Below are 13,830 nucleotides of genomic sequence, written 5' to 3' on the forward strand. Positions count from 1 at the left end.
CAAAAAACACAAAACAGACCTTTAATAATGACTTTTGGATGATTTTAATCTTTTTTTATAATTTCTAATGTTTTTTAATAAACAACTTGTAAAAGGCCAGAACAAAAACAAAATTCTGTTCATTTTGAGAGTAGTAAGTATTTTATATATTTATACTCTTCTAGCAAGGGATGGACATGCACCTTACAGAGGTGATACCAATTAAATATAAATACAGGAGAAAAAAATTTTGAGGTCCCATTCTAGTTTCCCTTGCACAAAAAAAAAAAAAAAAAAAAAAAATCTGATCACAAACATTAGCAGTCTTAAATGTAAACCAGATTTTCAGTTAAATATATCTAAGTAGATCATTACAAAATTTTGACTAAAGTATTTGGTTACATATGGAATATAGCAAAGAGGGCAGTTGATAATTTTGTATATGTAACTGACTGACAAATTTTTATTCCAAAATAGATTGCATATATACTAAATTCCTACTGGTCATAAGCACTTTACCAGAGGACAGAAAAGAGACAATAGGAGAAAGAAACTCAAATTTGACTTTAGGTGGTAATATTAATTTTTACGGCAATAGTTTTCAACTGGGGTTAATTTTGCCCTCATGGGGACCTATTGCACTCTCTGGAGATATTTTTGGTTGTCAAAACTGAGGCAGGGAGAGTGCTATTGGCATTTAGAGGGTAGAGGTCAGGGATACCACTGAGCATCTTACAATACACAGGATAGCACTCACAATGAAAATTGTAAGTTTTCTTAATTGTACAATATACAATTTTAATAGTACCATGGCTGCCAGGAAACTTGACTTTGAAACAAAGAATATGTATATTAAAAACGATAAAGTCAACTTAGACTAATCTTTGGAACTTTTTAATTAAAAATACTTTAAATATTTGTTTTCAAATAATCATACAATACGAATAATCACAAGACAGGCTGTGTTGCCTAAAGAAAGAGGGACCATATCTAAAACTAGGTGGTTTTCTTGAGAAATAACTTTATTAAGTATAACTATGGCCAAGTGCAGTGGCTCATGCCTGTAAGCCCAGCACTTTGGGAAAATGAGGCGGGCGAATTGCTTGAGCCCAGGAGTTCGAGACCAGCCAGGGCAACATGGTGAAACCCTAACTATACAAAAAATTTGCCAGGCTAGGTGACACATGCCTGTGGTCCCAGCTACTCAGGAGGCTGAAGTGGGAGGATCACTTGAGCACAGGACGCGGAGGTTGCAGTGAGCTTAGATCTCACCTTTGCCCTCTAGCCTGGGCAACAGAGTGAGACCCCATTTCGAAAAGAAGAAAAAAAAAAAGAAAGAAAAATGGCCAGAATGACTGAGCATTCATCATGTGACAGACACTGTTCTTGTTCTATGCATTTTACATGTTAATAATAATTTAATCCTCATAACATGAGATATATACTATTAATATTACCTTCAGAAAACGAAAGCACAGGGAAGTAAACAACTTTCCCAAATTCACACAGCTAGTATTTGGCTAAACCAAGATTAAAACACAACCCAATGTAGCTCTCAAAACCCAAAACCCACACTCTTAGCCTGCAAACTGTGCATGTCTCTCTAATCTATTTACACATGCTAAATATAATTTCTTGCATAATGAAGTGATATCATTCACTGAATTAAAAAGTTAACTTCATTGCTATTGACCTTCTTAGACAAAAAACAACTCAAAATTAAAACAGACCACAGGCATAATTCAAGCGGGATTAACCCACAAGCACAATGCAACACAGGTCGTATCTAGGACTTTTAGTAGGTCACCTACCTCGGGATCATCTGTGTAATCAAACATTCTGAAGATGACCCTTGGCATTGGGTACACCGAATCTTCAGTGTGAGGAGGTGGTGTAAAAGGAGGCAGATTGTGCTGCAGTGCTTCACACAGGATGCTGTCAAAGGCAAGATAAGGTCTTAGGATGTGCCGTTCCTGCCAGCGATCCTTTTTCAATTTCTGAATCTGGGCCCACAGGCAATCTAAATACTAAAGACAGATTAATTTTTAATCATTAATATAATTAACATTTTGACTAGACAAAATGAAAATATCACTACCCTTTAAAATACAGGATACAAAAGTAAGCTAACTTACAAGACGGTACAAAGAAAGGTGCTAAGTTTTTGTTTTTATTTTACTTATAAAGTCTGTTTGGAACTGTTTGTTTTTACATTTTTCAAATTGAGCATTTACATAAATATATGTCAACTCTGTAATAGCTGGCATCCCAAAGAACAAGGGAATATTTCAATTACATTCTATCATCTATTAAAAATCTACTGTACACCTAGAGCTATGAAAAGGAGCTATCATGAAATGCAGAAACATAGCCAAGGGGTAAAATGGAATGGTCTAAGTATCTTACAGAGATAAGAATCTATTCAAGAGCTGACTGAGTTTGTACCACAAGAGACTGAAATCAATTTACCTCTTCTTGTGGATGTGGTTTATCAGCAGTCCATACCTGTAACATGGGTACATGAGTCTTTTGGCGTCTTCTAAAGATAAAAATGAAAATCTACATTTAGGCTTTTACAAACATGAGATGCTCAGTCACCTTCATAGTTATTAGAATGCAAATTAAAGCAATGAAATAACATTTTACCTACTGGAGCGGCAGATATCAACAGTTTTGATAATGTACTGTGTATCATCAAGATGCAGGTCGAGATTCAGTTTCAAACATCGTTGACAAAGAGGTTAACTGGTATAATCTCTTTGGGAGAGTATAATCTCTTTGAAAGGTAATTTGACTAAATCTATCAAAATTAAAACTGTTTAGAACCTTCAACCCAGCAATGCCATTTCTAAAAATTTATATCTCCCATAAATATATCTGCACGTGTACACAAAGACATACACACAAAGATATTCACTGAAACATTGTTTATAATAGCAAAAGACTGAAAATAACCTAAATGTCCACCAACAGGAGACTACAGAAATCATGGTACATTAAAAAGTGAAATATCCTACAACCGTTAAAAAGATTTATGAAGTATTTTTATGCAACAGAAACAAGTTATAGTAAGAAAAAAAAAAAGCCAAGTGAAGAACAGTGTGTATATTGGGCTATCACTTGAATAAAAAAGAGAAAGGATATGTATACACACACAAAAGATTCTTTCTTTTTGAGACAGAGTCTCACTCTGTCGCCCAGGCTGGAGTGCAGTGGCGGCACCATGTCAGCTCGCTGCAAACTCCGTCTCCTGGGTTCAAGCAATTCTCCTACCTCAGCCTCCCGAGCAGCTGGGATTACAGGCACCCTCCACTACGCTTGGCTAATTTTTGTATTTTTAGTAGAGATGGGGTTTCACCATCTTGGCCAGGCTGGTCTCGAACTCCTGACCTCAGGTGATCCACCTGCCTCAGCCTCCCAAAGTGCTGGGATTACAGGCATGAGCCACTGCACCTGGCCAAAAGATTCTTATTTTTTAAGCTTCTTTTAACTTTACTTAATAATCAACTAAGTAGCTATTAACAGTTATCTAAAAAAGTACTTAAAAAAGAGAAAGTGAAATTTAACAACAAAATCAATCTGTAAAAACTTAAGGGCCACATAACCATTACCATGTTGCTGGATAGTTAAGCATAAATTTACTAAAAAGACCTATTTATTATCACTGTATCTAACAATATAAACCAAGCTTTTACATTCGCTTGGGAGAGATGGGTAATGGGAAGACATGTGACTATTTTAATTGAAATGTGTCATATTACTTAAGAAGTACCACCTGGATGGAAGGTTAAGGACCACTGTTTTAAGAGCTTGATTTAGGATTAATTTACATGAAACAAACACATTGTATGTGCTAGGGCAGTGGCTCTCCACTTGTGAAATGTGTTAATAATACAGATGTCCAAACCTCTCTCTCAAACTGTATAATTTATTAGGTCTGGGGGTTGGCGTCTGAGCATTTTAAGTACCACAGGTAATTCTTATCCACGCTAATATTTGAGGAACTATTGCACTAGGGTGTTTTATGTCTTTTATAAACATATAAAAGCAGCTTAAAAGAAGCTATATTACCAACTGTCCTTTGCACTGGCAAAAGTAAGCAAACCGTATCTGACTACTTTGAGGTCTCAGTGAGTTAAAACAGCAGGAGAACAGGATTACCTAGAAAATACCTTCAGGAACTCTACAGCTTATTTTTGAGAAACTCAAATGATATCACTGATATAAGATATCCTTTACCTAAGCAACAAAGAGTACTATGAGCTGTGCCCTTACTTAAGATAGCTTTCAGTGTTGGCAAAGATGCGGTCCATCTCTGCATCTTTCTTTTCGTACAACTCCTTTCCAACCCAGGCAAAGATGACAGAAATGCATACACATACCAATCTCGCCGCACCTAAAGGATTTTTAAAAAGTTAAGTTTAAAATATGCTTTAATTATATTCATTCATATTTTATTTATTCTTGAATGAAATCCTATGGAAGCTATTTAAGACATCTGGTTTATACAGAGCATTTCCAGATACATTAGTTCTAATCTTACTGGACAGCATCATTTAAACCAACATACAGATATTATGAGAACCCACCAGTGTGCCAGTCAACTTAATTTTTAGATAGTAAGAACTTACAGTGTGATAGTCTGCTGTTATTTTTTCTTTATTGCTAATGGATTATCAGCGAAAGATTTCTGGTACTATATGGAAGTACCAGGATTCAGAAACCCCTCAAGAACCCCTCAAGATTCAGCATGAGGGGTTCTCTTACCTGAGGCACATCTTCTTCCTGAGTTACGCTTACAAAATTTTCAAACATGGCAACCATTGATGGGGCGGCAATCACATGACAATTCACAAGATCAGATAAAAAACGGACCTGTTGGGGCAAACAATTTCTGCTATTAAATCTAAATGTTCTTCATAATAACTACAAAACAAGCAATCTTCTATAGCCTAAACTATTGGTCTGAAAAACTATAGCCTAAGGGCTGGATCTAGCCTACTACCTGTTTTTTGCATAGCTGGGAACTAAGAATGGTTTTTACATTTTTAAATGCTTGAAAAAAAAAAAAAAGTATTTTATGACACATACAAATTACATGAAATTCTAGTTTCAGTGTCCATAAGTTAACTTTTATTGCAACAGCCATGCTCATTCAGTTACATATTGTGTATGGTTGCTTTTGTGCTACCATGGCAGAATTGAGAAGCTGTAACAAAAACTATATAAAGGACAGCAATCTGTGAGTTCATAGGTTTCTATGCTATACTACATCAACAATCCAGATTGTAAAATATTCTACCTATTTCAACCTATAACCTTCTTTTCTGTTTGACTGTAATTTTTACTGAATTACAGAAATGGAAATTACAGAACACATTTATTGGGTGTGCTTAGTGTGCTATTGCTAAACACTACTAAAAGTCAACTGTTAGGGGACCCATTCTAGTGGAATAAGCACAATCTCAATACAAATGAGTGACTCCCACACTAAAAGGCAAATTAAGTGTTTTCTGGGAACAATGACAAAGGGAGTTGGGGAAACCATCACAAAGGAGGTAACAATTAGGCTAGGTCATAAAGGATAAGCAACAGTCTCAAGTAGTGAGCAATGAAGGCAGTATAGGCATAGAGCTTCAAAAACGAGGTGTGTTTTGGGATCTGCAAGTTATTCTGATATTGCCAGAGAGTGTATGGGAGACAAGAATAGAGAAACAGACTGGGGAAACCATAAAGGGTCAGGCTAAAGAGTCTGGACTTTAATCCTATAGCCTGATGGGTGTCCAAACTTTTTTGATTGCGTACTCAGTAAAAAAGAATTTGATCACACATCTTCAACACATACATATTTATTTATGATATACACTGGATCACCATTAATCTATGTATTATTAGTAAGGCTTAATTTCATTTCCACTTAAGATAAATAAGAGTTCTCAATATTCACTTTCTGCAATCCAAGGAATCATCTTGTGCACCAGGCTTTTAAGACCACTCACACTGTCATGGGAAGGAACTAAGGGTTTTTTAACCAATAACCAACATGTGCAGAGCCTAGTTACAGAAAGACCAGTCTGGTGCCACTGTAGAACACAAAGTGAAAAACAGAATCTAGATGCAAAAAGATCAGTTAAGAGGCTATTAAGAACATCTGGAGGAAGGCATAGACTATGCTAGAGGCCCTGGAGACCAAGAAAGGACAGACTTGAGAGAAATTAGGGAGATAGAATTGACAGGGATTGGGAACACGTATGGTACAAGAAGGCAAAGGGAAGACAAAAATTAAAGCTCAGCTTTATAGATGGGTTATTCAGTACACAGTGGCCACTGCATGAGCTGGGGAAAGGGCAGAAAAAAGGAGGTATGAATGCTGCATTAATTTAGGTACTTCCTGGTAAGATATCTGAAGGCTATACAGTTAGCATCTGGAATACTGGACTGGAGCTCAGGAGAAAGGATGGAGATACAGTTACAGATTTGGGGGTATCATCAAAATAAAGGTGGCCTATGAAGCTATCAAAGTGAATGAGAATGCTTCAGGGGAGCATTTTAAATTATTTGGTTGTAGCTCACCTTTTCCCTCCACCCCAACAGTAAGTCGTAACATACCAACAAACAAACTTACCAAATATACGGCTTCATTATAATTGTTTGCTTTCAATGACTCTTTAAGTTGACGAATCATGGCTTCTACAAATTCTCCACCGAAGTTGTAATTCCTGGCATTCAGCAGTCCAACTAATGTTGTATAAATTGTCAACTTCTCAGGTAACAGACGTGCACTGATTTAAGAACCCAGTATAACGAGAAAACCCCAAAACAATAGCGTTAAGTTGCTGAATTTTATATTAATCTTTTTATCATTCCATTAACTTTGGAACAGGACTACTTTTAGCTATGTCTTTAAAAATACTTCAGAAAAAGCATGTCACTGAGAAATGTTACAAACACAGTCCCGTAATTTTTCATTTTAATTCATTAATTAATCCAAGAGTTAAGTAAATGATTTAATTGTAAAGTTATCTTACTGAAATAAATAAAATTAATGCTAAAACAGTTTTTCTTCAAGTGTGTTTAGTGGAACTGAACAGCATTTCCACAGAACATGGTTTCCATGGTAAAACCTCTCAGAAATCCTGGGTGAAACAAGCCTCTTTAATACAGAATCATCAAGGGGGGTGCGGCATTCAGAATTTCTAAACTTAGCTAACCAAATGTCATGGAACTAGAATTCTACTTTGAGAAACACTATTCTAGTTGCTTAGAAAAGATGCACAATTAAAACGGGTTTCATCTAAGTTCCTACCAACTTAATTATTGAATTTTTAAAAAATGTAGTCTGATATAGTTAAGATTTGTTTACATGTCAGTTGCTTACTCCAAGTATGTTGATTTTGTTAAAGTTATTTGAAAAGTATGGGAAAGGATTACAATAAACCTTTAGAAAAAGCAATTTTTCCTAATTTAGGCAGCCTTTACAATTAGCTCAAAAAGCAAGTAAGAACTCATAATCATTCAGTGGGCAAGAGATTCTCTTTGACTTGTTTTCCTAAAGTATCTAGCAGAACATCAGGGACAATTAAGGTCTTCAAAAAAATACCTGTGTTGATGGTAACTGTACTCCCTGAAACCCTACCAAAACCAAAAATTAAAGAAGACTACTTCGAAGCAATACAAGTTCAGCCTTAAACAAACAAGGTTTCCAACAGTTTAAGTATAAATACTACTCCATTTTAATAAAGGATTTCAGAAGATTTCCTTAGTAGTTTCTTAAAGTTACCTTCACTTGATCTAAACTAAAAGGCTGAGAAGTGATAAACGTGACCTTCATCATTTAAAAACACCTCAAGGATATGTTACAATTTCATGTAACTACAAAGACTCTCATTTATTCAGAGAGTATGCCTATTAATAGTGGCTTCCAAGGCATCTTCAGTCTTCCAAGAAGAGCTATTACTTGAGTTACCAATTCCCAAATTTGTTTGGTACTACTAATTTTAAAATCTAAGTATCATACATTTAAATGTACATGCTTAAAAATATGTATCTGAATGAGACAGTACTCTCTCTATAAAAAGTCAACTAAAATGATTCTAAGGTTCTAAGAAATAACACACAAGGAAAATGCTCAATTTTAGTTTTATCCCTAAGAAAAAGAGTTCATTAACGGGCCAAAGGGGGAGGCTGAGGCAGGAGAATGGCGTAAACTCGGGAGGCGGAGCTTGCAGTAAGCTGATACCCCAGCCTGGGCGGCAGAGCAAGACTCCGTCTCAAAAAAAAAAAAAAAAAAAACGGGCCAAAGGTTGGCTCATTTGTACAAATTTCCCCATAGAAGGAAAGCCAAGGACATATAGAACATAAACATGTATTTTAAACATTTCCCAAAGCATTTAAGAGTAGATAATACATTATCACCTGGATTCATAAATCTTTTGCATACATACACTGTACAAAGAAGCCTTAAGATCTTGCTCTTGTAGTTAGGAAGATCAGCTTCCAAAACACCAGCCAAGCCTTCGAGGTTGCTCTCCAAAGAGCAGGCACTCTGTAGAGGACATCACATTAAATATCTGTCAAGTACTCAGCAATATAAATTTATTGTTAAAAATTTATTTAAATGTAAATATATATTTTAAAATCGATCATTTTAAAATCATTACCAATCATGTCCTTTTAATTGCTATTTTAGTGTACTAAAATAAAAATTTCTACACGATCATGAAAATAGTCTTACATGCAGACAGAGCTATAATGGGTTTAGTATAAATCAATTCAGATAGTTATTGTTCTTTAGAAATCCATGAAAAGTTGATGAGTGAAATTTAAAAACTAAGCAGTCTATGATAGCAGGTAAGTATTAGAAATGGGAGGACACCATGGGCTCCATTTTACCTCTTTTACTAATTCACTCTGTTACTCTAGGCAAATTACCTCAAGTATTCAGGGCTGATTTAGTTCATGTATAAATTAAGGGGCTATACCCTAGGTCCCTTCTAAGGCTCATCTTCTATGAAAATTATTAATTACTAAATTACTAATAATAATCAATTATCTGCATCCCAGGGGCTTCAACATGGATTCAATTTGGGATACAGATGCATGGTAATACCAGCTTTACCAAAATGTAGTTCAAGTTTTCAGCTGCAAAAATTAAAGCACAGTCAACCACATTCTTTTAAACCCATCACAGCCTGTGCCTATTGTGTGACATACCTTTTCTCCTACTTTGCATATTAAAGATTCCAAATGATCTTCAGTTTCATTTGCATCAGAGGTCTTTCTCCTTTTGTGAGGCTGCCCACCTATTTCAGCAACATAAAAAATTAACATTACATGCTAAATCTGCTATCACAAATTTTATTTAACCTTTTTAGGTTACAATCTGTTTTCTACCAGGCCCTATTTTTCTTACAGAGTAGAAGCTCTTCACAGACCCTCCATTTCTCAGACTAAGCTAGATTAACCAACACCTCCCATTCCCAGAGCCACTATATACAATAACTCCAGGAGGCATTATTTATGTTAAATTTTGTGTGAATAGTGCCCACAGAGCTAAGCAATCAGTAGCCCTGTGCATTTCTGTGGACAAGCTGGAAAGCTGCCAACAATGCATTAAACACTAGTAGTTAGAATACTCATGTACTGCTACTCCCATTCTTTCAACTTGAGTTGTTTACTGATCCTCAGTTGCTTGTTCCGAAACCTGTTAGTACCAGTAGTATTCATTAGTCTAATAATGTAATTATTATGTAAATGACAAAATAAGGGTGCAAAACCAAGTCGAATGCTTTGGAAAGACTTGATGGGGAAAAAAAAAGCTGTTATCAACTATAAAGAGGAAAGCTTCAAAAGATGGGAAAAAGGAGCATAAAACATTAGGATTTCTCACTTGCTTCACATGTTTCTAAGCTCTAATCTCAAGTCTTCAATGAACAATTTCAGTTCTGCACATGATGCAGCACGATGGTATAGTTTATCCTAAATAATAGGAATGACAGTCAGTATATACATATTAAAAGTCCTGAGCACTATATAAAATCATTGGTGGAAAAAAGGACCACATGTTTTACAATTCCTGCTTTAATTAGCTTTTATTAACTGAATTACTGATACTGATTTATTTAAAAACCGTATCATTTGAATCATGTTTTTTAAATCTACCATTCTAAAATTACCAAGCATCTGTCCTTTTGATTGCTAAACAATTCAAGTTGAATGAAGCTGTGCTAAAAACTAACCTCAAACACCTGTCTATTAAGACCCTTGCTGTTTGTATCTCTTATCACTTTGTTTAAAGCCTTAACACACTCACCTAAGTCCTTTTGTGGTTTAACATAAGGCTTAAAAAGTTAAAATAATAGTGTTAAGTATGGAACCTGATGCTGCTGCTTAACACTTTTGGCTAGTCTAATACAATTCAATTTTTGATTTCCATTGATTTAATTATTTGGTCAGCATATGGGCAAGAAAGCAAGAGTCTGTAACTGTGCTGGGAATCTGTATTAATGAAAATCGGCAGCTGGATATAGGGCTACACAGTAGTAAGTTATATATAACTTCAATCTTCAGACTTGAATGGCCAAAGGAATTATTTTTACAAAGTTCATAATCACTTACTTGCCTCTGGAACACTTGGCTTGAAATGATGTATGGTGATTCTCATAAAACACAGCACCTGGCTATTCTAAGCTTGGAATGTTAAATCTATCGAATGACTGAAATGATCTTCAGATACCACATGAACTGAAGCTGAATAAAGCGAATCTATTACTATCCATAGGATCTGAGGGGGGTATTACAAAGGTTACAGGATAAGACACTCTGTGCTTCAACTTCCCAACCCATTAATTACCATTATAAACTGACTGAATGTCCACTGACTATAATTTTGAAGGGATAATGCCACAAAAAGTATAATATGCATGTAGCGTAAGAGCTGAGATGTACTGATTCCTGGAGATATCTGCCTGTGTAAAGTTGTAGACATGTGTGGCACAGAGGTTCAGGGACCTTGATTCTTAAGTATGTATCAAACCTAAGTCATAGGACCTATCAAGGTTCTACCACCCAAAGTACCAACTTTCACACAAAGGTCTTTTATTTCCAAGATTCATTTATTGAAAAAACAAAGCACAATTGATGTAATATTTACACAAGCCACCAGCTACGACATTCAACAGCCTCCTTCTAGAGCAGTAGTTCTCAACAGGGTGTAGATTTTGCCCCCAGTGGTCATCTGGCAATCCTTGGGAGACATTTTTAGTAGTCACAACTAGAGGAAGCAACTGGCATCTAGTGGGTAGGGGCCAGGGATGCTGCTAAATATCCCACGTTGCATAGGGCATCTCCCAAAACAAATAATCTGGCCAAGAATGTCAATAGTGCTGATGTTAAGAAACCATATTCTAGAAAGCAGAGCTCCTCAGAACCAAATTTCAGTGAGGTTGGGAGGATGGCCGATGCTGAAAAACTAGCTGAATGAGAGCAGTTATTTTTTGTTGTTGTTTTTTAAACCTTAAGCACACTGTTCCCTTCTTTCTGGCTCATATATTTTGCCAACCCTTTATTCCACCTCTACAGTCTTCCTAACTTAACTTTCCAGGTGGCTTGTTCCAGTTTGGAATCATACCACAGCCTTTAAAGCAACCCTCTTAGGCCCTCTTATAAGCTTGAAAAGGGGAGAATAATGCTGTAGGAAGAGAAGGTATGATTTCTGAGAAAAAAACTAGAAAATACATGTACATAGTCACATGTCTGAACTGCAAACCCTCTGTTCATTTTGGCTATATTGAAGGACAAGATTTGTCTGGAGAATGGGAGGAGGCAGAAAGTATTAAGAAGTAAGAAATGTTCCACTCTCACCTGATAGTTGAGAGAATATGAAGGGGGGAAAACTACAGACACAATCTGAACTTACGAACAGAAACATGATATTGAACTCAGAAGAGAACCTGGGTAAGGGAACAGGGAAATGAAATAAAACAATATGAATACAATTTGGGGAATTAGCTCAATGTACCCTGAAGAAAACATATCTATGGGCCGGGCGCGGTGGCTCAAGCCTGTAATCCCAGCACTTTGGGAGGCCGAGACGGGCGGATCATGAGGTCAGGAGATCGAGACCATCCTGGCTAACACGGTGAAACCCCGTCTCTACTAAAAAATACAAAAAAATTAGCCGGGCGAGGTGGCGGGCGCCTGTAGTCCCAGCTACTCGGGAGGCTGAGGCAGGAGAATGGCGTGAACCCGGGAGGCGGAGCTTGCAGTGAGCTGAGATCCGGCCACTACACTCCAGCCTGGGCGGCAGAGCGAGACTCCGTCTCAAAAAAAAAAAAAAAAAAAAAGAAAACATATCTATGGTAGTTCCCAAGGCAAGAACAGATTTTTTATTAAAATTTAACTACGTAAAAGTTTTAAAATGTAAATTAAAGATAACATTACCACTTCACTTGGACAGACTTGGCTAGTATAGAGATGCAGGTATAAAATCCATCTGAAAGGATCTTAATAAATAAATTTCCCCTCTATAAGGCAATCCTAATTTTATATGGGCACACTGTACATCTTATAGCCTTACAATAAATTTTAGACCCACAAAATGGAAAACAAAAACCAACCCTGTAAAATAAGAAAGTAAAGTAACTAAAACCAACAATTTCAACATTACATTTTTAAACCTTAAGCACACTGTTTCATTCTTTTTGGCTCATCTATTTTGATATTGAACAACTTCAAAGAAAGATAACATGCCTTGATCCTGCAGATTTAAAACAGAGGCAATCATCACTTCTGAAATAAACTATACTCTCCCAGAATAACAAATCCTTTCACTTCTATTCATTTTTTTCTTAAGTAAAAATATCAGCCACAGTCTAAAAGACAAGGACCTAATTCTAAGAAGCTTAAATGGGGCTAATACAGCAAATCTGAAATTTTTGTAAATTGCCAAAATTCCCAAAATTGTATTCGTACTGTTTCTGGCTAAGATTTTGAACAATCTAAATCCTTTCTTAAAAGAACAAACAATGGACTGCATATCCCATAGTAACTAAAAAGCTTCAGAGACCTTTTTAAAGCAAGTCTAAGCAATTAGTTAAGATTCAGCACTGGACTAGTATCCATACACATTACTTTTCATTTAGCATTTCCTGTTCCTTGTTTACAAATGGACTACTACGTGAACTTCATTGGTATAGCCTCCTAATCCTACCTCCCTGAATCTTTGATAGTCAAGTCTCAACACAGAAGTCTAATTTTATAATCTCCCTATAAGATGCGACCCTCTGCTATCTCTCTAATCTTATCTCCTACAACTTCCCCCTCACTCTGCTCCAGCACCACTGGCCTCCTTGCTGTTCTGTGAACATGACAGGAACCCTATAGTCTTAAGGCTTTTGCGCCCATGGTTCCCTTTGTTTGGATCACTGCTTTTCCTCATACAGCTATATGGGTGCTACCTTACCTCCGGCAAGTCTCTGATCAAATGGCATTCACAATGAGGCCTTCTCTAACCAACTTACATAAAATAGTAACTTCTCCCTCACAGAAATCTCTACCCTCTTTACCTAATATCACTCCACAGTCTGTCACTGTATGATACACTACACTTTACTTGACTGTCTTCTCTCTACTCTAGAGGGGAGGCTCTATCTTTATATTGTCCACTGCTGTATTGCAAGTAATTAGGACAGAGCTTGACACTGTTAAGTATTTGTTGAATAAATGATTTTTTATATATATTACTTTCCATATGCTTACTTCTATATATAGAGTATACACGTTATAATTACATATATGTAAAATATATATTATAGAGTATATATTTTACATAAATATAAATGTATATAATGT

The 13,830-nt window shown here is 36.1% G+C and overlaps 1 protein-coding gene across 1 annotated transcript in view; it reads right to left on the bottom strand.

Moving 5' to 3' along the window:
• The window catches only part of NCBP1 (nuclear cap binding protein subunit 1), a 40,450-nt gene that overhangs the window by 23,910 nt on the left and 2,710 nt on the right, over window positions 1-13,830 (bottom strand). Inside the window, 8 exon segments of the mRNA XM_033238026.1 lie at window positions 1,791-2,006; window positions 2,449-2,518; window positions 4,255-4,333; window positions 4,336-4,375; window positions 4,747-4,854; window positions 6,605-6,761; window positions 8,424-8,524; window positions 9,193-9,281. Of these exon segments, the coding sequence (XP_033093917.1) occupies window positions 1,791-2,006; window positions 2,449-2,518; window positions 4,255-4,333; window positions 4,336-4,375; window positions 4,747-4,854; window positions 6,605-6,761; window positions 8,424-8,524; window positions 9,193-9,281 (860 nt within the window).

Source organism: Trachypithecus francoisi, unplaced genomic scaffold (assembly GCF_009764315.1).
Source record: "Trachypithecus francoisi isolate TF-2019V2 unplaced genomic scaffold, Tfra_2.0 Lachesis_group16, whole genome shotgun sequence".
Classification (NCBI taxonomy): Eukaryota; Metazoa; Chordata; class Mammalia; order Primates; family Cercopithecidae; genus Trachypithecus; species Trachypithecus francoisi.